Source organism: Diaporthe citri (assembly GCF_014595645.1).
Source record: "Diaporthe citri strain NFHF-8-4 chromosome Unknown scaffold_6, whole genome shotgun sequence".
NCBI classification, from domain to species: domain Eukaryota; kingdom Fungi; phylum Ascomycota; class Sordariomycetes; order Diaporthales; family Diaporthaceae; genus Diaporthe; species Diaporthe citri.
In genome coordinates this window covers 3,046,683-3,074,031 of record NW_025064851.1, presented here as the reverse complement: position 1 = coordinate 3,074,031, position 27,349 = coordinate 3,046,683, and the positions used below count along the sequence as shown (strand labels likewise).

The 27,349-nt window shown below is 56.6% G+C and overlaps 6 protein-coding genes across 6 annotated transcripts; 5 read left to right on the top strand and 1 right to left on the bottom strand.

The window, feature by feature from the left end:
• Positions 1-227: 227 nt before the first annotated feature.
• Positions 228-1,613, top strand: INS49_012837 (uncharacterized protein; the record flags this gene model as incomplete). The annotated part of the gene is made up of 5 exons (XM_043173539.1): positions 228-864; positions 968-996; positions 1,059-1,144; positions 1,203-1,379; positions 1,433-1,613. The coding sequence occupies 5 exons, from the start codon at positions 228-230 to the stop codon at positions 1,611-1,613; spliced, it is 1,110 nt and encodes a 369-aa protein (XP_043022836.1).
• A 400-nt stretch (positions 1,614-2,013) lies between these two features.
• INS49_012836 (uncharacterized protein) lies at positions 2,014-4,236 on the bottom strand (the record flags this gene model as incomplete). The annotated part of the gene is made up of 6 exons (XM_043173538.1): positions 2,014-2,527; positions 2,705-2,774; positions 2,958-3,113; positions 3,202-3,661; positions 3,720-3,835; positions 4,041-4,236. The coding sequence occupies 6 exons, from the start codon at positions 4,234-4,236 to the stop codon at positions 2,014-2,016; spliced, it is 1,512 nt and encodes a 503-aa protein (XP_043022835.1).
• Positions 4,237-5,492: 1,256 nt separating this feature from the next.
• Positions 5,493-6,116, top strand: INS49_012835 (uncharacterized protein; the record flags this gene model as incomplete). Its single annotated transcript, XM_043173537.1, has 3 exons — positions 5,493-5,528; positions 5,646-5,746; positions 5,855-6,116. 3 exons carry the CDS (start codon positions 5,493-5,495, stop codon positions 6,114-6,116), a joined length of 399 nt encoding a protein of 132 aa, XP_043022834.1.
• Positions 6,117-9,374: 3,258 nt separating this feature from the next.
• On the top strand, positions 9,375-11,699 carry INS49_012834 (uncharacterized protein; the record flags this gene model as incomplete). Its single annotated transcript, XM_043173536.1, has 1 exon — positions 9,375-11,699. One exon carries the CDS (start codon positions 9,375-9,377, stop codon positions 11,697-11,699), a length of 2,325 nt encoding a protein of 774 aa, XP_043022833.1.
• An 8,059-nt stretch (positions 11,700-19,758) lies between these two features.
• INS49_012833 (uncharacterized protein) lies at positions 19,759-20,140 on the top strand (the record flags this gene model as incomplete). Its single annotated transcript, XM_043173535.1, has 2 exons — positions 19,759-19,904; positions 19,939-20,140. 2 exons carry the CDS (start codon positions 19,759-19,761, stop codon positions 20,138-20,140), a joined length of 348 nt encoding a protein of 115 aa, XP_043022832.1.
• A 3,869-nt stretch (positions 20,141-24,009) lies between these two features.
• Positions 24,010-26,801, top strand: INS49_012832 (uncharacterized protein; the record flags this gene model as incomplete). The annotated part of the gene is made up of 4 exons (XM_043173534.1): positions 24,010-24,026; positions 24,493-24,660; positions 24,711-24,889; positions 24,937-26,801. 4 exons carry the CDS (start codon positions 24,010-24,012, stop codon positions 26,799-26,801), a joined length of 2,229 nt encoding a protein of 742 aa, XP_043022831.1.
• Positions 26,802-27,349: the final 548 nt, after the last annotated feature.

Below are 27,349 nucleotides of genomic sequence, written 5' to 3'. Positions count from 1 at the left end.
CACCAGCGACTCAGACAACCAGATTTGTCATCTCTGCCTTGCGGCACAATACATCAGATATTTGTGTTCCTAACGGCAAGAAGCACAACTGATTTCTGGATTTCCGCGGCAAGAACAGCCCCACCTGTTCAGAAGCCACGTCCCCTCGTGTCCTTCCAGGCAGTCCTCAGCATCCCCTCGCGTATCTCATCACAGTCAGCCAAAGACACCCATCGACATCCCCCACCATGGCTCCAGAACGCCACCAGCCCAAGTCCAAGCTGCAGGAGTTCTTCCCAAATACCAAGCTCCCCATAATCATCTCGGCCCCCATGCTCGGGGTGTCAAACGGGACCCTGGCCGCCCACGTGTCCAAGGCCGGGGGGCTCGGCATCGTCCCGGGCGGGCTGGACTTCAAGCCCGGCAGCGCCCAGCTCGCGGCCCTCGAGGGCGAGCTCAAGGCCGCCCGCTCGGTGCTGGGCCTGACGGAGATGACGCTCACCCCCGCGCCGGTCGGCGTCGGCTTCCTGACCTTCGACCCGTCCGCCGCCCAGTTCCGCGAGACCGTCCTGCCCCTCCTGGAGAAGTACCTGCCCCAGGCCGTGTGGCTGTTCGCGCCCGACCCCAAGACGGCCGAGAGGGCGCACCCGGCCATCATCGAGGCCTGCCACGACCACGGCATCAAGGTGTTCGTCCAGGTCGGCACGGTGGCTGCCGCGAGGGAGGCGGCGCGGGACGGGGCCGACGTCATCGTGGCGCAGGGCGTTGATGCTGGTGGGCACCAGTTCGCTGCGGGCGCGGGGGTTGTCAGTCTTGTGCCTGAGATTAGGGCCATGCTGGATGACGACTTTATGGGCAAGGGCATTGCGTTGGTGGCCGCGGGAGGTATTGCTGATCCGAGTGCCGTTGTGGCTGCCATTGCGCTGGGCAAGTGCACCTCATTCCAAGAATGGTGCTGGAATTGGGCAACGAGCTGATGGTAATATAGGAGCCGACGGTGTTGTCATGGGCACAAAGGTTGGTTTTGGGTCACCCATGGCTACAGCTGTGAAACAGATTTGCTGACTATCAGGCTGTAGTTCATACCTGCGAAAGAGTCGCTCGCCTCTGAACGTGGCAGGAAGGCGATTCTTGAGACTCGAGATGGAGGAAGCTCAACCGTAAAGTAAGTTTTAAGTCAATAAGTGGTTACTGCTTCCTTGCTGACTGTCGTCAAACTATAGGTCGACGTTCCATGACCAGGTCAGGGGCACGACGTTCTGGCCAGAGCTGTATGATGGCAGGGCTATTATTTCGGACTCCTACAAGGACCATCTCTCTGGCATGTCTATCGACGAGAACAAGACCAAGCTGGGCGAGGCTGAGCGCGCTGGAGACGCTTCACGGCAGGTGACATGGGCGTAAGTTGAACCAAATCAAACACGCTGTTCCCACATTTGCTGATGGTTTGCAGCGGCACGGGTGTCGGTTTGGTCAAGGACGCAATTCCTGCTGCCGATATTGTGAGGAACACGAGGGAGGCGGCGAAACAACGACTGCAAGCTCTCAGATTTGCTTTCGACGACGAAGGTAAGGATTCAAAGGACAAGTCGTGGGTCAAGGAGCTAGGTCACACTCTCTACAAACACAAGTGAGAGGTTCGGGCGAATAAGAAGCCAGCCAGGAGGCCGAGGTAAGGAGCCGGTTCATTCGGTGCGTTTCTGATCATCAAGCTTATTCGTACGAGTAATACTGCTGTCGGGCGAATTTCACGATAGGCTTTTCGGCAAGCCCGTTAAATACGTCGTGCATGGAAAAATTCCCATGTGGCATAGTTTGTGGTGGGAAACACAGAGACCCGAGACGCTCGGGAGCACATCCGACTGTCAGAAGACGGCAGACTCCATTAGCCCCGGCACAAGCGAGCTTTACCAGGCGTATGACTATGATCTAAGTAAAAATTCAGCTACGATGGCGACTTACTAAACCATCCATGGTTCTCATGAGATGTAACTGCAAAGAGCCCCCCTTCCGACTGTGTTTCGGCTTCTCGGCTCATTCCCTCAGGTAGACCCGCTGGCCAGCAACCCATGTCTCCTTCACTTTGAGATGACGAATGTCCTCGACATCCAGGCTTTCTAAAGGTTCGTCCAGGACGACCCAGTCCGCCATCGCCCCTGGCTGGATCACCCCGGCCTCCCCCTCTAGGAACGCACCATGTGCAGGGCCCTCGGTGAAGCCCACCAGCGCCTCGCGGAGCGTCAGCGTCTCCTCGGGGTGCCATCCGTTGAGGCTACCATCTGCGCCCTTTCCTGTGTGGGGACTTCTCCTCGTGACAGCCGCATAGATTCCCTCAAAGGGGTTGGGAGGCTCAACGGGGAAGTCACTCCCTAGTACGGGCTGTAGATCGAGCAACGAGCGCATCCTATAGGCCTCGGTGGCGAGTCGCTTGCTTCCCAAACGCAGCTCCGCATAGCTCATATCGGAGGTTGCATGGGTGGGCTGAATCGATGGTATAATGCCTATGGAGTGCATGCGTTCCTGGTCTTCAGGGTATATGATCTGTGCACTATTTGTCCTCTCTGATCAGTAACGCACCCGAATGTATCAGTTTAGGATGTTCTCCTCAGGTGGCGCGGGGCGCTGAAGGATGAAATCCATGCTTGGGAGTGATGTGATACTAGATGGTGAAGGAAATGCTTCTTACTGCTCTATTCGAAAACGGCGTTTCGCCTGACAGACTGACAGACTTTCTCCTGGGCAGACATCGGCAAGGGCGGCTTCCATCGCGTCAATGGCGAGCCAGTTCGCGAGATCTTCGGACAGTGTCAGTAGAATGTCCTCTCATATCAAGACTAAACATATCTTAAGATAATTTGTGAGGCCCTCAAAACCCATTCTCCGCATCTCACACACATCTCGCTTGTGTGCCGACTCGAAATGCACCTGATATGGGCTGCCATAGCTAGACGAGGGGAACAATAAGGCAAGATACGAACCACCAATCGCGTGAATGTTGACTTGGTAGCCTTCTAATGACCACGACTTCGCTAGAGAGGTCAGTGTTGAGGCGCTGACTAGGAGGGAACCTGCTGTATCGGGACGATCAGAGTATGGCTCGATCATAGCACTTCCCCAGCTACCCAGGGCTCCATCTGTTATGATATATCAGCATAGTTCCGAGACGTCGTATAAGACCGCAGTTGGCTATTAGTAAGTAAGACCACGACATATTGTACGCACCGGCGAAGAGCTTGACGCTCTTGACACTAAGGAACCCATCACCATCAGTGAATGCAGGCACCTTCTCAGGGCAGAACGTGTTTCTTTCCTCGCATTCAATCATAGCATAGATACGCAATGTCCAGTCATCTGCACTGAAAATCTCCTTGTATAGCGGCAGCTCGTTAGTGTAGACGCCAGCATCGTGCACGCCCACAAGTCCGACTTGGTGGAGGCTGGCCATCGCAGACTTGAGGAATGCTGTCTTTCGAGCATCATCTGGCCGCGGCCAGTACTTCATGACGACCTCCATGGCATTGTCACAGAATACCCCCATGCCAGGCTCTCGGATAATCTCTCCACCTGGAACATCGGGCAAGTCGTCCGGCAGCAGATCAAGGACGGCTTGGGAGACCCATACGCAGTGGACGTCAACGCGGTCAAGCATGATATAAAGCCCGTCGAAGTCGGCAAGCATGGCCTAAGGAAAGGAACAGAGTCAGATACCACAATCTGGGAGCTGCTAGGGCGACACCTACCGCGGTTGGCATCTCCCCCATGACCATCTGATCCCAGCCCACGCCCCTGATCCAGTTTTCCCTGGAGCCCACACCCTTGTGTGCCAAAACATAGGCTGTCAGACGGTCTTTGGCGTCTTTGACCGATGTCGAGCCAAACAGGTCCACGGAGTGAAGGAACTCCCCATATTGAGCCAAGTGGCCATGCTAATAGAGCATTAGTCACTAACTTATAAGGCCTCCGAGCAAGATCTCTTACACCGTCCCATAGGCCGGGAATGGCGTGACCAGGGCGAAGGTCCGCAGGTTCTGACACAGGCGTGAAGACTTCTCCAAACTGACCGTCCTCGACGGTAAAACATGCAGCCGAAGACTTGGTTGAGAATCTAGTCGTGACGCCCTTTGAGTAACAGAATGTCTGGCCCTGGGGGTTCGACGTGAAGACCTGCTGGAGTGGGCCTTGAAGCCCAAGGTAGACAGCCACCACCACGACGGCAAATGACAGCCAGATGCCTCCTCTCAACAGAAGAGAGGACATCTTAAAGAATTTCGGGGATGGCAAAGGTCAGGCAAGCAAGGATCTCATTGTATTTGCATGACTTTTTTGTGACTGAGTAGTGAAACGTCGGTGACCATCCTCGAACCAACTGATTGACAGTGGGGATCATTGATAGCAGATAAGGTTGGTGTCGCTGTCCCTGTTGACCGGCGGCACGGATCAACACTCTACAATTTCAATGACGTACCGAGACTCTTGACATTTGCTGTCGACTTTCATTCAAAGACAATTTGTTGAGGTGTCCACCTTTCAAAAAAAAAAAAAAACCCTCATGTTGTTGTGGCACCAGAACATCTTGGTGTGCCTGCGCTTCCGTGAGCAATGACCCCCGCCCCTTCCTGAGCCGCCCAACGAATTTGAGGAAGCAGCATCCAGGAGGGGCAGCACAAACCGAGTGAATGGTTCACTCTCCAACTACGTTGACTGCCATCCTTGAAATCAGAACACAACCAGGTCTCGGTGGAAACGGGCAAGGTAAAGCTGATGAGTCCCCTTTGATTGCACAAAAGAGCCGGACCTGGGGAAGGCCACGCCGATCGCACAACTCCAGAGCAATCAAAGGGATGTCTTCGGATTCTTTGTCAAGGAACAGAAGTACGGTCGCCGGGGCAATCTCATCCTGATATCTGTCCATGGCGACACTGCCCTCGACCGGAAGATTCGAGAGCGCCGCGCAGGATCTAGCTAGCGACTTGCCACCATTGTCAGATATTTTCCAGCACAATCTTGAACGAAATCAAGCTGACGGCGTCCCAGAAGCAGTCATTCGACGGACAGACATGATGTTACGCGACTGTGCTTGGCGTGATCTGGGGCCCAGCAGCAGCTCTCAATTTGAGCGTGGGACCATTTCTCGACAGGGCGTCAGAGTCTCCACCGCAGACTTGGATCAATTATCCCGTGGGAGTCCGTGGAACTCCCTGATTCCCATCCACAGCTCACCGGATGTCTGACTGCGAGATCGGTCCACCACGGTGCGACCCGAGACCCAGGAATTGGCCGGCATCCACCTGCCTCAGGGTATGTGTTTAACCCCGTACGTCAATATTCACAGGTCCGCCTGGGAACTCCATGGGCTCTCTGCGCTCTGTGAATGTCATTCGACGTTTTACCAACGGGTTGACCGGTCGTATTGTGGGTAACGGCTGTGTGTGATCTCTGTTAGGCGCTGGGTAGACAGGCTGCCTGCCTGCCAAGGTTCGCAGTTGGCATCAGCATGAAGCCGGACGCTCAAGATGGAACCTTCGCGGCTCAACAGCGGGGCGAAGCAGGTGAGAGAGTATGGATAGTTGGTGGACGGACAAGGAGGACATACGGCCTGGCAGATCTATCCAAGGGCACGGCGACTTCCCGAGCTCAGACCGCAGTTTGCTGATAAATCTCATCAGTCTAGACCAAGACTTCGAGCATATGAGTATGCACAGGATGAGGGGGCACACATCATCGAGATCCTTCGACGTGGAATTATCACCACCACAGACAGCCAGAAGTGCGTTCGGGGCAAGGCCATGCCGGGCTACAACAAAATTTGAGACCCGCGACTGTCTTGCGACGACTACCAACGATGACTGATCTGCTTAATCCAGCTGATTCGCAGACAATCCGAAGCCGGCGAACACTTGGGCATACGTGCTCAAGCAGCCAAGCTGTTGATTCGGGCCTTCCAGAGTGAAGGAGACTTGCTTTTGCAGAGATCACCATGGGCCTTGGAAAACCTCAAGGCTTTGATGTGTCTCCTTGCAGCTACCACTCACATCCAGGGCGTGCACAACGACGGTGCTGCGCAACTCACAAACATCGGGAATTGGGCTGCGTTTCCACCAATGCCTTCCACCAAGACCTACGTAACATCAACGTGAACAAATCGACGTTAAGGCATCTTTGTCGTGCCTCGGCACGAGACAAGAACGTCGTCTCCAATCTCCGCCCCGTCCGAAGCCTCTCGCCCGGAGAGACTGGCTTTGTGCACGATTCTTGCCAATTGGGTTTTCGACGGGCTCGAGAGGAATGTGGCGCCGAATTCCTTGGGCTTTGTTGCGTGCATGTGCAGCTCCATGGCTGCATTCTGATCGGGCCTTCCCTTGGCAACACAGACCATAGGCGGAAAAACTGTTCTTGAACGACAAAAGCACCTTCTTCTTCCTGATCGTAATATTCCTGACGTCGAGGAATCCAACGGCCATTACACACGCTACAAATTGTGGCGGGGAAATGAGATCCAAGCCGTCTTGGAGAAATGGCGAGACACAACCAAGGTTAAGCTCGTTGCTGTCTCCATCTGAACCAAGAGAAAGTTTGGTAGCCTAGGGGCTAGAATCGTTTGGTTTTCCTTCTCCATTTGTCGCCGAATTATTGAACTCAGTACACTGGGCTGGGGTGCAATGGCAGGTTCGCTAGGTTCGGTCAATTCAGCCACATTTCAGCCGGCCGCTGAGCCCGTTTTGGCAAAAATCCACGACCAGGAGTCAGCCGGGTCAATCGATCGGATCATCGTTGTAGGGCACTGGCTGTCTCCCTCCCTCAAATCTCCAGCAGCGCAGGATAGATGAAGCTGCTCGACTTGGCAGCCGCTGCTCCCCGCGTCCGGCAGACTAGTCGCACAGGTTCTGTAAGTCCGGGCTGCCGGGTCCGTCTCGGGGGACAAGCTTTCAACTTAGAACCTGCAGGATCCGACCTGGCGTTCGCACTTGAAATGCACTTCGGAGCGATCCGACAAGGCAACTCTGGCGCACTGATGAGTGTACTGTCGTCTCGGGTAACAACAGGACACAATGTCCCGGATGTTATCTACCTCGTCATGGCCGATACGGGCACAGAACAGCCGCTGCCTGTCTGCAGAAGCTGACGAACAGTCCATTAGGCTGATAGGAACGGAACGTTGCTCCAACACCGCTGTTGAGAAGGATGGTTCAGAGAGACGCGATGTCTCATAGAAATATAATGGCCCGCATGGCCGAGGCACGCTTCATCTAGGCTCGAAGCAGCCTGCCAGTCCAGGAGCCAGTCAAGAAGCGAGCCTTCGACCGGCATCACAGATGTCACAATCACATCAGGGCCCTTCTTGTGTGTGGTGTGTATAATGTCTGGTTTGTCTGCTCTGGCCCATGCTTGCTGATCATCAAGCGGCGTTCGCCAAGCAATGTGCCGAGACGAGGTCAGCATGTGGTGATTGGCGGAAGATCTCGGCTCGCAAAAATCCAGAAATAGGGGAATTACGGCAGAAATCAGTGGTCCAGATTCCGGACCACCCCTCGCCCCACGTTCTTCCCCAACCTTCTGGCCTGGGGAAACTGGTCTGGAGCACCTGGGCGTGCTCCCCGGCAAGGGCCCAAGGAGTTTTGTGTGTCGGGGTGTGTCCGCCCATCCACGGGATCAAGCTCTTTGCTTAGGCAGTACAGGCAGGCTACCCCGCGATGTCACGTCCCCTGCTGTGAGCCTGTGACTCGGCAACGCGGGGGGCACTCGGAGCCTCCTTGCCAGTTTGGATCGCATCCTTTGTTGCGGACCAAGTTGCGCGTATCCTCGAGCCACCCATCACCAGTTGTTGCCCTCCAGGCCGCCGGACCATGTGGATCGGCGACAGGCGGGGCGGGTCGCAGGTCTTGCATTGCATCTCCACCTGCAGCCCTCACCGTGGGCGACCACAGCAGATCTCACTGGCAACTGCTTGCTTGATCACCAGTTTCGGCGGGTGGGCCCACCACCGACAGCACTGCGCATCTGGCCCTGCTGGGCCCAGCTGGGCCTGGCTGAGGGAGCGAATGCCCTGTGCCCGCCTGTGTTTGAGAGGCTCGTGGGCCTGGTGCGCCGAGATCCGCATTGTAGATCTGTCGAGCTTCATCCATGTCATGTGGTGGAACAATGGAGTGCTCTCAGCCGCGGCACGTCAGTCACTGGGCACCGGCAGAAGTCATCGTGATGCCCGGCCGCCTCCTCCTGCCTTGACCAGCTTAGCAGCCTGGCTTGTATTGCCCGTGTTCAGCACAAGCCTGACGGGCAGAGCTGGGGTTTTTCCTGGCAATGTTTCGTCGAGAACGCTCGTAGCAACCTGATGCCACAATAGACCCCTGCCAAACCCGCCGATATCCCAATGAGCTTAATTCTAGGCTAGGTCAGGGATAATCGTTTCCAGCGTCGGCGAAATATTCTGGCTGACTCCTTGGCGCTGCGACTGCTCGGGTCCCTGATGCGGGAAGCCGACTACTTCTACTTACCCACTACTCCAACATCACATCATTCGGCCTCCTGACATCTACTTTTCCCTTCGATACCACACGCATGCGCCTGTCCTGTCGGCCTCCAGCACACGCGACATCCATTCGCAAACATCCCGGGCCTTGGGCTTGCGTGACTCCCCCAGAGAAAGACGGTCTGGACCCAATGTCACGAGATCCGTCTACGGCCGCAATGACATGACAGGAATGCGCCGGAATCATATCTGGAATAACGTCGCCTCTGCACACCAACCAGCGTCGGCCAATTGACGCTGTCAGCTCCAGACAACCTATTGAGAATTTCTCCAGGCCCTTCCTGTCGCTTGGCCCTGCATATCCAACCACAAAATCCCCGGGGCTCGGAGGACGTCCTGATCCGCGCCGCCTGTCATTCAACTGGCCAAGCCGCATACCATCTATCATCTCACGAGGAGAAACATAGCCTGTCGCGCACCACCAAACACCGAGTCCAAGTAAGCTTGCATCGCTCGCCTGCTTCCTGGCAGGGGTTTTCCTACTCAACCCGCTTTCGTGGGTTCGGACCTTTCAACAGACACAACTTGCGTTGCGGTGCGCTATCCTTTATCTGCCGCCACGCGTCCCTCCAAAGTCTGCCCTACACGGGCTGTTGATCTTGAGGTCAGGGCTCCGCTCTGTACAATCTTTTGCACTGCCGGCCACTTTGCCATGCGCGGTTGGGAACACAGATACAACTCGCGATTACAGTGGCCAACTAACGAGTGGCGCCACCGTGATTCTTAACCCCTGGATACTGAGAGCAACACATAGAACTCGGCAAGTCGACTGTTTGGCGCTCGCTGTCCTGGTCTGCTATTGCCAAGACGACATCACTCGCACAACTCGCAGGACTCTCGGCTGGTTTATATCACCGGGAGGCAAAGGATGACGGCGGTCCAGCAGCTTGAACCAACGCCGACGCCGGCGAGACCTAGGAGCATGGTCGCCGGGTTTCCAAATAGTGGTGACACGGACATGGAGATGAACGGGCACTCACCGCCCATCTTGGCCACCACGACGTTTGGCAGTGGACCTCAGAGGGGCGACACGAGGATTGTTGTCATCATCTACGGACCCGGGCAGGACAAGATCGTGTCCATTTTCGCGGAGATCCTTGGAAAGCCTCAAAGATTGATCGAGGCTTTCAAGGATGTCAACGAGGCGGACCAAGGGCTGGTTGTCGGGATTCCAGCGGACAAAGCACAGACGGACATTGCGGAACGTGATCGGGGGCTTGTCGTGGCTATCAACGCACACTGGGTGAACCTGGGCATGCCGCCGGACGAACTTCTATCTGTGCAGTGCGACTATGAATTTCTCTACACCGAGACTCCTTTCTTTAGGCGGGACCTGTCGAGGTTCATCTCCTTCACCCTGGGCCAGCTCAACCATCACGAAACACTCATGGCGAAGGCGAGAACATACTTTATATCAACCACCTTTCCCGACGTACGAGCGGCTCTACCAAACCTGGACATCCTGACTGTTGGCGCCGACGCTGTTGAGATCCGAGTCGATCTGTTGAAGGAACCGCTTGGGGACGGCACGTACTCAGACCTACCCAGCTTGAGCTACGTTGGTCAACAGGTCATGCTCCTGCGACAAAGTACGGAGCTGCCCATCATATTCACGACAAGATGCACGAGAGAAAACGGACGGTTTCCTATGGATAACCCAAACTTATACTACGAGTACCTTCACCGAGCCATCAAGTGGGGTGTAGAGTACATCGACGTCGAGCTCTGGCTGCCAGAAGCCATCAGGAAATCGCTCTGGGAGCAACGGGGGAGCAGTCGAATCATGTCTGCGTTTCACGACTTCTCTGGGACTTTCAAGTGGCCTTCGAGACACGCCGAGGAGATATTCGTGGAATCCCAAAAATACGCGGACATCATCAAGATGATAGCGATAATCAACGATCACAACGAAAACTTCGAGCTTGAATATTTCCGATCGAAAATGAAGGCTGACTACCCAGACTCGCCGCCCTTCTCGGGCGTCAACATGGGCGAGACTGGCCAGTTCTCCAGGACCCTGAACAAGGTCTTCACTCCTATCACGCATCCGCTGCTGCCAATCATAGCCGCACCCGGGCAGATGAGTGCGGCCGAGATAAACGCAGCGCTGTCTCTGCTCGGCCAGCTGCCCAAGAAGAACATCTACGGGATCAGCAGTCCAGCCAGCCGCAGCGCAACGCCGCAGGCCCCTTTCTACGAGAAGTGCTTCAACGAGCTCGGCTTGCCGCACCACTTCGCGGTGGTGGAGAGGCAGCCCAAGGGGAATAGCGGCATGGAGGCATGGTGTAACCAGAAGAACTTCGGCGGTGCCTACCTCCAACCGCCGGTCTCCTTCCACAGCCTGGTCGGGAGCAGCCCCTTCTTCGCCTCCATCAACGGCGGAGCCGGGCCGATACTCAGCGAGGCCGCCCGGGTGATCGGCATGGTCGACACCATCGTCGTGCGGCCGGGGGTCTCGTCGCCGTCGCCGTCGTCGGCGCCGGCGTCGATACCCTCGAGCCCGCGCAACGGGCACGCCAGGATGGACTCGCTGGGCCACCTCGGCGGCGGCGACGCGGGCCTCCCGCCCAACACGACGCTGATCCTCGACAACGCACTCTGGCGCGGCGTCCTCAGCACGCTGACGCGCGACCTCGCGCCGTCGGCCTACTTCGGGCGCGCGGCCGTCGTGCTGGCCTCGTCGTCCGACGACGCCGCGAGCGTCGTCTTCGCCCTCAAGGCCCTGCGCGTGGGCAAGATCTACACCGTGGGCTTCAAGACGCCGCCCGCGCTGGCCTACGGCCTGACCATCGAGCCGTTCAACTCGCTCGAGTCCCTCCAGCGGGCGCGCATGGTCGGCGCGACCGACGACGCCGCCTCGCCCTTCGTGGTCGTCAGCGCCCTCGGCCCGGAGAAGGCCAACATCGTGGGCATGCTGATCCGGGTCTTTGGCGGCGGCGGTGGGGCCAACAAGGGCCCCGGCTCGGGCTCGGGCCCCGGTCCAGCGCGCAAGGTGTTCCTCGACCTCGCCGACGGCGGCATGGGCGTCCCCCGCAAGGCCGACCCGGGCATCGTCGCCGAGCAGAGCGGGTTCACGGCCTACGGCGTCGCGGACACGGCCGCGTTCGCGACGGTCGAGACGCTCAGGCTGCTGGTGGGCCAGAACGTCCCGTACAGCTTCGTCAGGCTGGCGAGCGGGCGAGGCATGTTCTGAGTACCTGAGAACCGGCCCCGAGCCTGAGCTTGTGGTTGACTCGCAGACTCGTTCTTGCGCGCTTCGCCCTTCGCGCTCCGCGGACCTCCCTCGCTGCCATCGGGCTGCTTCAGAACCCGTATGCGGGCTCAACCTTTTGCCTGACGGGTCTTCGATGTCCGTTCAGCTCGGGAACATGCATGTGCGGGACCCTGTGGGTATCGACGTGCCTCACACGCCACAACCCACCCACGCACATGGGACCCAGAAATGCACCTCGAGGCAAGGAGTGTGTTGCATCTAGAAGACGGCGCTTATTGAGAGCGAGCGTTCGGGCGACTGAATCGTGTGGAATGGAGCTTCTCCTGCGTGGTGCAGGAACGAGCAATGCTCCATGCTCCTAGCCGCTCCATTTCGTCTGTCTGCTCCCAGCGGGCCACCCTCTGCGGGATGTCGACGAAATGTGCGCATTTTTTGAGCACACTGTTCCACTGCTGAATCAACCATAGGCGGTGAATAGACGGGTGAAGGTCATCCGGGGGGCGGGCGCACGACAGTGTGGTAACGGGAGGGCATCCCCATCAGGGTGATTAGGGCAAGAGTCAGCGGTGGAGTCAGAGGCCCCATGGGGTAAGGGAGCAAACATAGTATCGGCCCTTTGCTGACAGGGGTGAGTGACCAAGACTCCTTTGGAGAAGGGGAAGGGGGGTGCAGAGTGTGGGTAACGTTCGCATGGGCACGGCGTTTCGGTGATGAGTTCCGGAACTACTACTTCCTTATTCTTTTTTGTTCGCTTTTTTCTTGCTATGTTTTTTGATTCCCGCCCACCTAACCGGGCGCGTATCCGTCATTGTGCATCGTCTGCGAGCATCCTGTACATATTCCCCGTCGGGTCTTTTTATGGCAACAAAGTGACGGATGGGTTTTCCGAACAATTGTGGTGCCAATGCACAAGTCCGATATTTGCAGGCTTGGGCAATTTGCGTGCTGGTGATCATGTCCCCTGCGAACGGTTGCGAGTGGTTAGTATCTCGCATCATCACATCGATACCTTGCCAGCATGTACGCCTGTGCCCCCGGTCGGCGAGGCTGTGGGTGTGGCCAGAGGCCCCCTCACGTCGAATGCATTACGCTCACAAAAGATTCCAAAATAGACCCGGTGTAGAATGTAGTGTAGACAACTTGGTGTAGACAAGTCGGCTCAAAGTGGACACGCCGCAGAAGGGGGCACAGCAATGAGTTAAGTCACTGACGCGTACTAGCCGACCCTCCTCGCTTAATCATTCCCATTTTTATGGTTCCGCGGGAGTGTCCATTGTGCTGTTCCTGCATGTGGATAATGGTCAGCGACCGGCTCCGAACGATGCTCGGCTCACGGAGGTCGGCGATCACATTCTGCTGGGCCTCGCCTCCTCAGACGGGGGCAGCAGGCCCTGGGAGGAGGCGCCGGGAGCTCCTGGACAAGGGCTGAGCTGTGAGAGCCAGGCCTTTTGGTGGGCGACACGGCAGAGAGGGGAGGGGAGTACCAGCCTCAGCCAGGCCCCATTTCCAGTCAACGTGTGGCTTGACCCCGGAGACATGCGGTGGGCAAGATCAGACGAGACCAGGTGCAAGTGAGTCAATGCTGTGCGACTACGAGGCAATCACACCGAGGGTTTGTGACTGTGGCACCACCGCGATCTGACATCCCGCACAGTTCCGCGCTTGCACAGACAGGCAGACCCGACAAAACTCGCGAGAAGCACGATCATGTACAGCCTGCAGAAGCGAGGAATCCGATCGCATCCCCCAACCCCCACTATCTGAGACAGCCTCGTTGTGCCACCGTCCTACCGCGCAGGCGATCGCGCCCCGGCTCCGTGGGCCAGGGAACGCAGGGAACCTGGGTGAGCACTGCAGCATGCATGTGGTGACGATGACGACCAAGACAGGGCGCCACCGTGATACTGCAGCAGCCTCGAGATCCCTTCACGAGGCGCCGGGCAGATATTCACGGGGCACAACCCGCGAGACATCTGTTCAACGTGCATCGCCATGTCGCACAATTCCGCGCCTCCGTGGGGTTTCCGAGACATCGGACTTTGACGAGGCCCTCGCACGAGACCCAAGAGATGCTGGGGCCCCTAAGACAATGGGTTGAGACATAATAGAAGCTGCTCCGAGCTATCTCGACACCGCTGACGACGCCGTCACATAAGGCAGGCCCGCTTCTCAGCGGTCGGCTTTTCACTGGTCGACAGCCTCGTCGACCTGGGCTGACCGCCTCCGCCTAGAGAACTCCTCGTGGCTAGACGTTGTACCCCTTGCTGCCGCCAAACAGCAGACCCAGAATCGTGAATCGAACAAGGTAAGGAGGCTGCAGGGGCCCAAAGCGAGGCGAGCTCTCAGGACCGCCGACCCCATTACCGATCCGAAGCTGCAAGGTCTGAGTCCAGATTCAGTTCGAGAAGAGCCAAGCAAGTCCGATCTCGTATTGCAGAAAGGGACAGCCGGTGTGCGCTCTGCTGCCGTTCTCTTCATCGTCGATGCCACGGTCTCAATTGCGGCCGTCACGACCGCTTTCTCCCGAACCACTCGGCCAAACGCTCGCTGTAGGACGTGTGACGAGATGCTTGTTAGTTTCCGGTATCCGTTTCCGGGGGGGTGCCCTTCGATCCACCTCCATGTGCCGACGTGATAGATCTCACATATCTCGAAAACAGGATCCTTCCAAACCGACGGGCTGAAGCCGTAGACCGCCACTGTGTCACGCCAGGCATCGGACAGGGCGACTTTGTGAAATGCCGAAGGGACCCACGGCACTTGCCAACCCTGTAGACAGCTCATCAAGGCTTGCGACCCCGTTCCGTAGGCCCGTAGAATGTGACGTGAAAGCTGACACGGGTATGACCCGCACTTTTGTCTATTTTTCTTGTGGCCGAAGTCGAGGCCCACTTTGCAGCTGAAAATATAGGCCCGAGATCTCGCATACGCACCTTTATCGTACCAACGGTTAGCATCCCGTGGTTCCGGGTAAGCTGTCGTCTAAGCAGACATCATAGAGGTACTTACCTGGTCTTACTAGTCATGCTAAGGTCGTACTCCGGGCGGTCCAGAGTCTGGGGTAGTGAATAGCGGCTCTGAGTGGTCAGGATGGCAAAACGGGTAAATGAAAGCAGCCGGGGATGCACGGGTGAAGGTCCATGTGATTTAGCATCGCCCAATTCGAGGTGGTGAGCTGTTACATCCTGGTGGTGAGGGTCCGGTCTGTGCTGAGGCTCAAAGGAGCAAATATGGAGAAGGAAGCGAACATTCTGAAGTGTGTCCTGGCCACCAAGCCGCGATTGGTGCGCATCGATCGAAGCGCATATGCACCCCAGATGAGGCGCATTGCAGATCTCCAATCTTGGCTTGTAGGCTCGGGAGTACTGTACATTCCCGTGTACCGAGAGGGAGGGTCGAAATGCCAACCGCCAACTTTACGCTGACCTCGAACCTGCTTCTGGTATTTTTATGTCGTCGAGAAATTCGAATGGCTATGGATTTGATGATGACTCTCGCGCTGCATTGAGCCGACCCACGATCCCTGTGGGAGAGGCTACCTACACAGTGATATCAGATTGGCAGGATTGATTACGGGGCCAAGAAATGATATCACCGTTGCATCGCAACAACTGCTAAATACCTTCCAGAACATGACGGCAGTCATGATAGCGGAGCAAGTGATGTACGTCGGTGGCAGGTCATCGCCAGCCCTGCTGTCAAGAAACAGGGGCAATCCACCAGGAATCGAGGTTCTCGGACATGGGCCAGGGCAGGCCACGGATGCCGCGAGATCAACACGTCCAGCCGTTGTGGCGACATCTCCCGAAATGCTCCTCTAACGAGGCTGACTGCAGCAACCGCTGACTGCCCTGGCTGCATAGCTTCGGTAAACTACTGATTCTCTGATACCGGTCGCCAGGTGGCTTCAAAGAGTTAAAGAAGACAACGTCTCCATGTAGATGCCTTCAGGTTTATTGGCTCACCGTGATTTGCCATGTTCGCAGATATTTGGTATGGCTAGGCTCTTACGGGCAGGCCATGGGAGATAGGAACCTCGTGACGCATACAGATAGACCCGATGCTCAGGCTCACGCACTAGCCGCCCTGTTGCAACAGCATGGGTCAGTCCCACCTAGGAGTCTTACGTGCGGTACGGTCTGTGACATTAAAATAGACGGCCTTTGGACGAGGTGTGGGTAGTCCACAGAATGAATCACTCGGTTGAGTTATGAGCATCCTAGCATGAATTGCTGGCCCAGTCCAGGTTAGGCTATAGCACAGCTTGTATACTGATAAGGCGTGGTCAGTACTGAGGCGCCCGAATGTTTGAGCCCTACCTTCCCTTTGAAACCGTCTTGATCAAGTTGGTGCCGGCTGTAGAATACCAGAGCAACTTGGATAGGAACCTGACATTGGATAGACCTGCTTCAACTGAGTTGGCAGTCAAAGGACTCCTGTTGCCTGACTTGGCCAGACGGATCTTCAATCACAGTTGGTTTGCCAATGGTGATGGCTTGACAATCCGATCCCGAAGCCACGGCCCGTTATCCTCACACAGCAAATGTTGTGGGAACAACTTGCTTCCACATCCGGGGATGTTGTTATCCGAGGATGGTGACACTACGCCACTGAAGGAGCTGTTCAGGAAAGGATGAGCCAGTCAGGATCTGCCTCTAATCAGGCCATTCTGCTGAAATGGGAAGAACGTTGGGAAGCAAAGATCCAGACTCGTCTAGTCTGTGTAGGATATAGATTAACACAATGTCGTTGGTGCTGGGGCTGGACCCTTGTTGCGGCAATGTGGATGACCCAGACGTCTGTTCCGGTGCCCCAAAATCGTGATGGTGTTGCCGATCTTGCTTTGGCAGGGCTACCTTGGTGGCTCCGGGCACGCGCGAGATTGTGGGCCTTGGGTGGGAAAGGAACTGTTTACAGTACCTCTCCGTCTGCGTGGAAGCCCAATGAAGGCAAGGAGGCTGGGCTGACCAGGCCTTCTCCACGAACAGCAAGCTTCGGACCGCATCACTGGTCCGCTGGTGTTGGTGCATAATGCAGTGGTGGAAGCACGAACAAACGTCCTGCAGGGCATAGCATGTCTTGCCCTCGGCGCTGACTGGATCAGGCGGGATCATGTCAAGACTTTGCTGTTTCGGTATGCGAATGCGGCACCACCGCCTGCAACTCCTATGGGGAAGGTCGCATCAAGATCGACTTTATCTGGTCCGATTCAGGAAGTACACCAATGGACTCGAGTGGGCGCCACTGCGACGCTCAATGTCGAATGCCGGCAAGAAAGAGTCGGCGAACAATGTGGGTAGGAGTCGGCGCTAACCAATGCCGTGTTTGAAAGTGCTTCTCATTGTGCAGGCTGGCTGGCTGGCAGGTGCAGTCTGGCAAGTGCGAGCGGTATCGTGGGAAGCTGTGAACTGATCGACGGTGGATCAGACAGAGCGAACGAACGAGGCCTGACGAGATGAACTCGTTGGGGTCAGCATGATGGTGTACGGCTCCTCCAGGCTGATTCAATGCGTGCACGGTGCATCAACCAGCCTACGCTGGCTTCTCGAAGTAGATCACTGGCATCTGCCGTGACAGCAGAGATTGTGCAGCAGCAGGCCTCGATGGTCGCGGAGATTATCGTTTCACGAGGTCGAGGAATAAAACGCCGCCACGCACGTCCGTCTGAACTACAAACGACCTAATGTAGCGATGACACGGCTGAGGGCAGCGCTGAGGGGCCCAGTGTGTATGCTTCGTGATCCCACAGATGGTGGAAAGACGGCCCTGACGCGGCGGTTTAGTCAAGATCCGTCAAGATCCGTCAGCGATCGGTAAGGCGACACCAGCATCACGGCACATGCGTCATGATGCTTGGAGCCGTCAGCTTAACCGAGCCCGTTTTCATGCAATTAGATTGACATGTTGAGAGAAGACCGGGTTCGACTGTCGACAGCCACGTGAGCGAGCAGAAGTTGCCCAGGTGGGCCTGGACCTGGACGTGGGTCTGAGTCTGGTTCTGAGTCTGGTTCTGAGTCTGGGCATGGGGTGTGTGCGTGATTTGAAGTTTTCGAGATGCAGAGGGGCGGCCAGTCTGCCAGGACTGGCAGGAGGGTGATATCCCAGAAGTGGGGCTTCTTTGGGAAGGGCCCCTTGGAAGTCTCGGTGCTGATGGGCTGGCGGGAGGGGGTGGGTTTGGATGGGGTGGGTGGGCAGGTGGTCTAAGCCAGGTACGTACCAGGTACGTACCTCGGCTCGTCCCTTCCTCCCCTTCCACTGCTACCCACTCGCTACCGTCTTACCGCCACCTCCCCTCTGCAGATCGGTGACCGTGCAGTGGCCCAACACCCCAAGCTGCCCCAAGGTCCAGCCATCGTCGCGTCCCAAACGTGCTCATCCAGAGGTGAAGCTTCTGGGCGCGTCACCACTCTGACCAGCATCCAAGAACAACAGGAAAGCACCCCCACGATCCTATTGATCCTGTCCAGGAAGCTGCTGACCCTGGCCATCTCGCGGGCAGATTCATCATGCATCGTGCAACGCATGGCTCTGACAAGCCATGGTCTGCATGTCATCTCGAAGTCTGCACAGTCTTTGCAACATGGCACCCCACCGTTGGCTGTTCCGGTCGGCGCAGTTGTCGGCAGCTTTCTTTACTTTTCGGTTCAGAAGAAGGAGCTTCCTCGCCAGGTTCCATTCGGTCGGCTAGAACCTCGAACGGGGTCCGGCATAAGAGAAGGTGAAGGCTCGACGACGGCAGCGCTTCTCGGCGAATCGCAATCCCTCGTGGCTTGCTCGAGATAGATGAAGTCTGACGTTGACCAGATCTTGACACCTCAAGTCCCGGGGCCCCGACGCGGCAGCACGGGTACAATCACATCCCGATGGTCGTCCGCACTGGTCCTGACCTGCACTCTGCCCGTAATAATACTACGCAACTGTAATGAGCCCTTTTCTTCTTCTCGATTCGACGTTGCACTCGAGGCATCGAGGCATGAGCTTGACAGCCACCTATTGGCAGTCTGCTAAGTTAAGACTCATGACCGTCAGGGATGTGCCTGCTGCATGATCGGCTGATCATCTCCTTAGACGATCAGCAACATTGGACGACGGCTTTCATGGCAACAAGCAGTATAGCATGCGAACAACTCCACCCGCCAGGCCCATACTGACAGAACTGGGAACAGCAGCTTTCTATTTGTTGCCGCGTATTCAGGGCTGGCTTGGTTAAAACATGGGCTTCTAGCAGAGACCAAGAGCTAGGCGTCTGAAGAAGCACTGCGATGCGCGAGCTCCTCGCCCAGACTAACGAACTGCCCCAGATTGGGTTAGAGCCATGCTGCGGCAAGACTGCTCGCTGCCTCGCATTATTCCTTCCCAATTGTCTTGCTTCACGGTTGTCTTTCGATATATCTCGCCATGCCCTGGTCTCCCATCATATGGATTCCTTTGCCCAGCCTACCAGGATTCGACCCCTCCGTACGTGGTAGCCGTTCCGCGGCGCTGGAGCTTGGCACGAATCAGGGCCAAAGAGCTTGACCACTCCCGGCCCAGCTGCCGGTCGGCCCAGCTGAGAAAGGGAATGCTCACGGACACGAGAACGACACTGCATGTGGTGGACCTTGTCTGGTACGAGTGGATACTACGGTACTTGTATTCCGAACAGCAGTCTGGAAGTGCCTCGACCTAAGACAGGAGTGACCCAATGGCCCGGTGTCATGTCACTGTCGATAAGCCACGTCAAATATAGTGCCGGGGCCAGAGCCGCGGGCTCGCTGGCGGCTGCTGGTAGGAGCACGGGCTCCTCTGCGCTCTGAACACCAGACCCCCCAGAGCAGTAGCATGATGCGGCTGTTTCTGAAACTCGGGAGGTGGTGCAATCTCGACGAGACACGTGCGATTTCATGATCTTCGAATCGCGACAACCTATGGATCCAGCCTTATGGCCTCAGTGCCAAGATCACCCGTCTTTGCCCCGCTCCTTGTTGACTCACTCGGTATATGTGCCTGGCCAGATTTTGGAGATCTGATCCGGCCCTCTGTAGAACTAAGCCCCATGATGGAGTTTATGATCGACTTTTTGTGTCAGATTACCGAGACCGAGCCGAAGACGGCGATGGGCGGGACCCGCCCGCAGTATTGCTCGAAGAACATGGCGGAACAAGCCGACAAACTATCAGTCTGGCAGCAGATGGGCTTGATTTTGTGACAACAGGCCCCGGAACTGAGGCTCCTTCAGTCAGCTCTACTTCCGCAAGCGGTTCTCAGGTGGCGCCATGAACAAATTCCTGGAGGTCACGGGCTCAGGCTCTGGGACGGCCCGATATGGAGTCCGCCGAGGCGACGCTGCTATACGCGAAGGACACGAAATACGAGTCAAAACGAGTCCCAAGATCTCTAGACTACAACAATTCGAGAGCGGTCAGGCACAGTCAAGATAGCTCAGCCGAAATACCGGACTGTTCGAATTAGAAACGACCAGCCCCAAAACAAAACCACTGTGCCCAGGATTTTAGGATGCCGTGCCCCGGACTGCGATTCACCGGTACCAGAGCCAATCACTCCATGGTACTCCGTAGACCTCGGAACCTTTGTCAATGCCTCCGGTAGTTGCCTCCACAACCTTCTGCATGCACAATAGCCAGGTGCCGGCTGGGCGGGAACTGGGGTTCAGGAAGACATTCCTAATGGTCCCGGGGTCTGCCACGCGAGTGGGTTGCCGGGTGTCGAGTTCATTTTACATCAGACTCTGGAATCGGATCTGATACCAACAGAAGCCTGTCACTGTTAAGCGCGTTGGTTTGTCTCCTATGCGGAACCTTCCTTCAAATGTCAGAGGTGATGCAGTAAAAGATTAAGGGTCTTTCTGCTCGTCACACTGCAACTGCCTGCCATGGGGGCCCAGCTTTCATGCCCTGTGTGGGCAAATGAGACGCAATCTTGGCGGATGAGCTCGCACATGGGATGGCCAACGGTGCCTGAGGATGTGACAGATCCGGATAGAAGCATCATGGAGTGTCCCTGAAGCTGAAGATGCCGCGGTTTGGGGATAACTGGTTTGAGAGGTGCCTGGTGGCAGGCTGTGCGACCGTGACAGCACACGATGAATAATGGGGGGCGAGCGGGGCCTGTGGAGGCTCACCTCTGTTCAGGGACCCGTGCAACAGCCCCCAGTAGCCTGGCAATCCCGACCAGGGCTACTTCACAATTTTCGTCAACCCAGTTCCCGTAAATTTTCAAGGTTTCTATCCCCGCCTGCCCTGTTGCTCTGCAAAGCAAGCAGGCAAGTTGGTTTTGAAGCAGTGAACAAGAGCGGCACAGTCACAGCGAAACGCCTCACAGGAGATTAAGCTGCACCTTTCCCAAGACCATCACACCCGGGGCTTTGTCCACTTGGGACACTGGACGCTGGCGATGCCGACAGCAGAAGCAAGCCGCACTGTTGTGGCTGGCCGTGCAAGACGCAGGAGGTGCATCTGATATCCCTGACGTGACAGTTCGTCTACCGGCATGGCAATGATGACAGACGTGTGGTGCGACCCTGCTCTCGTCAAGATCCTTGCCCCGAGTGCTTAGATTCTAGAGTTGTGTGCGTGCATTATATCGCTTGCGAACTGCGATGTGCCTTTGGAGCCGCGGTAAGAGCCTACGTGCGAGACAGGTACGACATTAGTTAGAAGGTTGGCCAGGCACAATTTTAGGTTCAAAAGTACCGGTACAAGGCCAGGCATGTTGAGGCCGGCTGTCGTTGGTGCAAGGTACTCAGCGCCAGGGAGCCCAGGCCGATCCTATCACAGGCCATCCCTGTGGGCCGAGACCCACCTGCCCGGCGGGATTCTTCTGTCCCCACCATGGAAGGAAAGAAGCCTTCTCGCCCGCGTGAGCCTGTGAGTTCTGTTCCAGTTTGGACCGGAGCAGGCAGGCAAGCTCTCTCGTCTTGTTCATTCTTTTCCCTCGCCAGGCCTTGTTCGTTCCCTGTACTAGCTACACCCACTTTCATGCCCGCCCTGGACCGTCATACTATACCGCAAAAGTACCAGACTTCTGATGCGCTGCCGGCAACAGCAAAGTGATGAATCCCGTCCATGCTCAATTTCGTCACGCTCCTCTCGGCATGCACCCATCCCTTTTCATCTCAATCCCTCGGCAAGGCCACGGTATCAAACCTGGACCCGCAGCTGCTGGTCCTTCCATGATGACCGGTTTGACAGGGCAGGAAGGACTAACTCTCTCGCTGGGGGGGACCCCCCTCGGCCAACAACTCCCAAGCACAGTCGGGGTCAAGGTGGCGCCCGATGCCTCTGCTTGCACATTGACATCTCATCATGTCGCCTGACCTGGTATCCTGGCATCCTGACGGTGGGCACGCCCATCCACTGGGATTCACGGGAGAGACAGAGCATGCAAGCGCTCTACTTGGTATGGCATGTTCCGTTGGTTGCACTCGGCTCAGTCTGGGGATAGGCTCCGCCCGCCAACGGCCACGGCTGCGTGGTCCCGGCGGTCTAAACTGAGAGGCAGAGGCGCTGCTGGGCTGGGGCACGAGCAACGGTGTCGACCACCTCGGTGGACTGTGAGTATGGATTGCGAGGGCTGCAACATCACGAACCCCCAAGGCGAGTCGGGTATTTCCTTGGGGTGGGCCCTGTCCCCATGACCTCCTCCTCAGGCGGCTGTGGTGTTGCACCTGCGCCTTTGCCTGCCCTCACTCCATTCCAATGAGCTGGCTGGCCTCCAGGTTGTCGCTCCGCGGGCCCACGAACCCTCGACCCTCACTCCACGCTCGCTCACCCTCACGCTCCAGTCGAGCCCGAGGCCGAGCCCCCCTCCCTGCCCTCCATCCTCCATGGGCCATGATTAAGCTGTATGTACAGGCCCGGTCCTCTTGCCTCATGCAGAGTAGGCCCATTGTTTGGGGGCTGCGAACACGCTGCGCGACATGCCAGCATGCCCGTCTGCTCCTGTCCCTCGCCTGCGCGTGCAGTGCAAATCCTCCCAGAGAGGGTACCACAAGCTTATCCGCATCCTCGCCTCACGGCCCAGATGGCCAGAAGGAGTAGCGTCCTCTCCCCATCCCCCTCACCCCAGTTGCAAGCGCGGTCGAGTCCCTCCGGCGTGCCTCCACACGTGCGTCGCTCTCTCGGAGTCTGATTTCTGGGGCATCCTGCTGAACCCCCGCTCCGCCTCGCCTGCCATCTTGCTTCCCTCGTTCGAGTGCCTTTCATCATGGAGAGCTCGCCCATCCTTGTCCTACGGGTACCCAGCACGTCCTGCAGGTCAAGGCATCCTTACTCTGCGACCTGATCTCGACCAACCCTGCAATGCTCCCCCCTGAGTGCCGTGTACTATGTACACAGCTCGCCGGCCCCCCTCCCCTACCACCACCCCCTGATGGGGAACTGGATTGACTCGTCTGGTCTCTTTCTTGTCCGTTATTTACCATGTCGTCTTGGTCGCATCGCAGCAGCGTCAACCCCCGGTCCCTGGGCTCACTAGCCACTCCTGCCACCTCCACACCAGGGTCCACCACGCGTACCGGGTCCGGCTAGCCTCCCTTCTCATCTGCTGCTACTCCACACTCCCAGGTCGCCTCTAAGGTCACTTGCTTGCTTCATATTTACCGTGCCATCTCCTTTGATAGTCTCCTTCTTACCTTGGTGCTCTTCTCGAGTCTCCCAGAGTGACCCCCAAGCTCAACACCCACCACCATCACCACTACTGCTACTGCTACTGCCACACGCTGAGGACTCGTTGTCGTCGTCGTCCTCCTCCTCCTCCTCCTCCTGTATACACTTATTAGAGCAAAGGCCTCCTCGACGCCTGATACGGATATCAGGGAACCTTCATCAGCGATATCTCACGCTTGCGACCGGCACTGGAGGATGCGTGTGAACCACTGGTAGACTTCAGGGAGGACAACGGGGCTAGATCCCGCCATTTTGATCTGATATATTGGCACTGGTTGTCTTCTGCCCCGACGAATGCCCTTCATCACCCTGGGAATGACTGTTCCTTTCGAAGCGACCGGTGTCGCGCCACCTCCCCCAGGAGTACACTCAATCACAATGTCTCGACCCCAAGTCGGCATCGAGAGACTCCCTGCTCGGCGCATGAGCAACGAGCCTCGAGAGTCAATGAACTGCAAGTCATGCCGCAAGCGCAAGGTATGGAAGCCTCGGATCGCTGAGTGCTTTGAAAGCAAATTGTTGTTCGATTACCCGGTCCCACTCAACATCGACTGATTGTGCTACGATGTCTAGATAAAATGCAACCGGCTACGACCATCTTGTGAGGCTTGCCAGGTCTTCCAATGCCCCTGCGTCTATGGTACGTGAATAGCAGCGCATGTCAATGCCAAGGCCAGAAATTCTCCGTCTTAGTGAGGCGAGCGTGGAAGCTTACCATGTCAACTCTCCCGCGAGCAGATGCTGTGCCGAAGAAACGTGGGCCCAAGACAGATGTCCTAGAGGCACTCTTGAAAAGGGTAGATGGGCTTGAGGCCAAGTTGAAAAGCAAAAAGGAACAGCCGGGCCTACCGAGTTCAGAAACCGTCGCCTCTGCTACGGAAGAGGCGTCGTCGTCGGCGGTAGCAGAATCGGTAACAACAGCGCACCCAACCAGCACGGACGACGATGAAGCGAAACCTCAGCCGGTTATTGATACAGCACGGACGGCGGACGTAACAGAATCGGCTGTGTACACACCTACCTCGAGCAGGTATGTTACTTTTTCTTGCACTCGAGGGTGATAGCATGACTATCACGGACAACTGAACTTAACCACTCTTCAACAGCGCTCCATCGCCCCCAGGCATTCAACCTGACGCCCTTCTCGACACGTATTTCTCCAGATTCCACGCCAAACCGTTCTACATCCTCGATGAATCGTCCGTTCGGCAGAGGCTGCAATTGAATCAGCTTCCAACGTACTTGGTCCACGCCATATACGCCGTGGCTGCCCGGTAAGCAGCGTGCAACTGATTCTAATTTAGTATGGCTAATCCCCGAATAGGTATACACCTCATCCGAGCGGATACCAATCTGCGGTTAAGCTGAGCGAGGAACATGCTACACGCGCAAGGATGGAGATCGACCTTGATGAGCCATCCATCGATGCTTTGCAGGCTTGTCTTCTTCTGGTTACGGCCTTTACCGCAGCTGGAAAGGGGAAGAAGGCATACATGCTTCTAAGTACGATCTTGTTATTGTTGCTCTGTATCAACTGCTAATAAACGTAGCCAATGCTGTCGGAATGGCCATGGCACAGGAGCTGCATCGAGAAATGGATCCACGAGCAGGCGTCACGCCAGTCGAACGCGAGACGCGACGGAGGCTCTTCTGGACGTGCTACTTGCTTGATCGATTCATGGCTTGCGGGTCAAAAAGGCCATGCTTGGCTGGCGACAAAACCATTTTGCTACGTCTACCGTGCTGGTCACCGAATCCAGCAGCACTACCGATCGAAGGAGAGTTCTTCCAGAGCGCTTCCAGTCTTCAGTATCTGCAGGGCGCTGGAAAGAAGTCACAAGGGAGCAGTGGGATGCTGATCGACATCAGCCGAATTCTCGGCATCACAAACCGGTATCTTGCAGCAGGAGGCGTCAAAGGCGACTCCCATTTCCCATGGCACTCCCTCTCCAACCTGTCGAAAATCCGACAAGACTTGGACATATGGGCTTCTGGCACCGAGGACGTTTTCTCGAGCCTCGATACCCTCTTTGGCCAGAACGACTCGACCGTTCTCGTGCTCAGCAAGCTGATCTACCATCTGATACACTGCCTGATCTACCGGCCTTTCCTCCCGATCGATCTGGCGGAGCTGGCGGGCAATGGCCAGCACCAATCGTGGCAGATCGAGGCCACCAACATGTGCTTCCTGCATGCCAACGCAATCGCCGAATTGGTAGAACTCGGGAAGCAGACGGCGACCATCGAGTGGCCTGCATTCGTGGGTTACTGCATCTGCACGGCCGGCACGGTTCACATCCACGGCGCACATTACAGCAAACTTGGCCCTGGTGGAGAGATGAGCGTCTTCAACTCGTCCGCCGAGTTCCTCTCCAGGGAGATGCAGCAACTGAGCGAGTTGCGATATGCTTGGGCCAGCGTGCAACACCAACGCGAAACACTGCAGAGCATCTTCAACGCGCACACCGAACTAGTCAAGAGCTTCGCGAACATGCGGTATTCTCCTGCCTTCCAACTTGAGGATTTCTTCGATCGATACTCGAACATTGGTGGGCCAGGTGGCCAGACCTTTAATTTTGACGCTGCCAACCTCAGCCTAGCTGACGTCGTGGTTGACTTCACCGCTGACGCATATACTGGGCACGACTTGTACGCACCGCGGGATCAGGGTTCTGAACGACCAAACCTCAAACGCAAGCCAACCCTGCAAGGAGGCCGACGGAGAGCAGACTCGAAGTCGCTGGCCCCGTTGGCCAGCAATGTCAATATGAACACACACATACACACAGGCTTGCCAACGCCATCACAGCCCCGACACCCGGCATTTTCGACACACGGCATGCCAGTCCGCCCGCCACATCCCTCGCCGGCGATGCTCCACAGCCCTGCGTCGATTGCGTCCCACGCGGGGCTTCCAGAACATGGACACATGAATGGTATGCAGGACTCCGACGAGATCGCGAACAATGCCGCCATGGCGGCTGCTGCTGCTGCTGGCTTCTCCATCCCACAACATCCACAACATCCTCCACCTTCGCAGCCCCAAGCCAATCCTTTCAGCCCCCCTTATGCGAGTTTTGGTCACATGCCTGGTTCGACCCCCGGCCCCGCCTCCCCACCGAACAATCAGAACAACACGAGCGGAACATCCTATGACCCTATGTTCGGTGGTTTGCCTACTAACGCTTTCTCAAGTCCCGCCGCATGGAATGGCAATGAGGGAACTCCCAGACCAGCAGGGGTTCAGCTGGCACCTAGTCCAGGTGGAATGAGCAACAACGGCAGCACCGGCACAGGGCCAGGCGAGGAGAAGGACCCGTTCCTCAGCCTACTGGAGCAGCTTGCAGAGAACGAGAATGCACGCGGGCCGGGATCCGAGTTCGACTTCTTCTTCGCAGGCACAGCTCCGCAATGAGAAACTGAGCTCGATTTTCACCGGCACATAACGGGACACTTGAGTGTTGGTTCTACAACGAAGCATCAACACGATCCCGTCTCTTCAAGAACTCTACCTCATTTATTTTGTTCTTCCGACCACCACCACATTATTACGCGGCGCTCAAATTGATTTGCTTATGGAGCGGCACTCGGTGTTTTAGACGGAGGGAAAATCCAAATGTGAACGGGATGTGGCATGATTAGCACCGGAACTGGCTTCTGTCGTTGACAGCAGCTCGCCACCAACTTGGAATGAATTCAAGCAGTGTGCCTTGGACTGCAACACCAGCTTGCATAGAACCTGGCATAGTCTTGGATATGATTTGTGAGGGTCCTGCGCGTCCAAGGCCTGGAGACCTTGGAAAGCAGGGGCAAGATATTTTTATTCTCCAGTCTGGCCTGAGATGGAGGACAACGACGATGATGATGATGAGGTCTGACGATGCCCATCTACGTTGAGTTTGGCCCGGTATACCAATGGGTCAACAAATATATGTATCATATTATTGCCTAGTATATAGTATG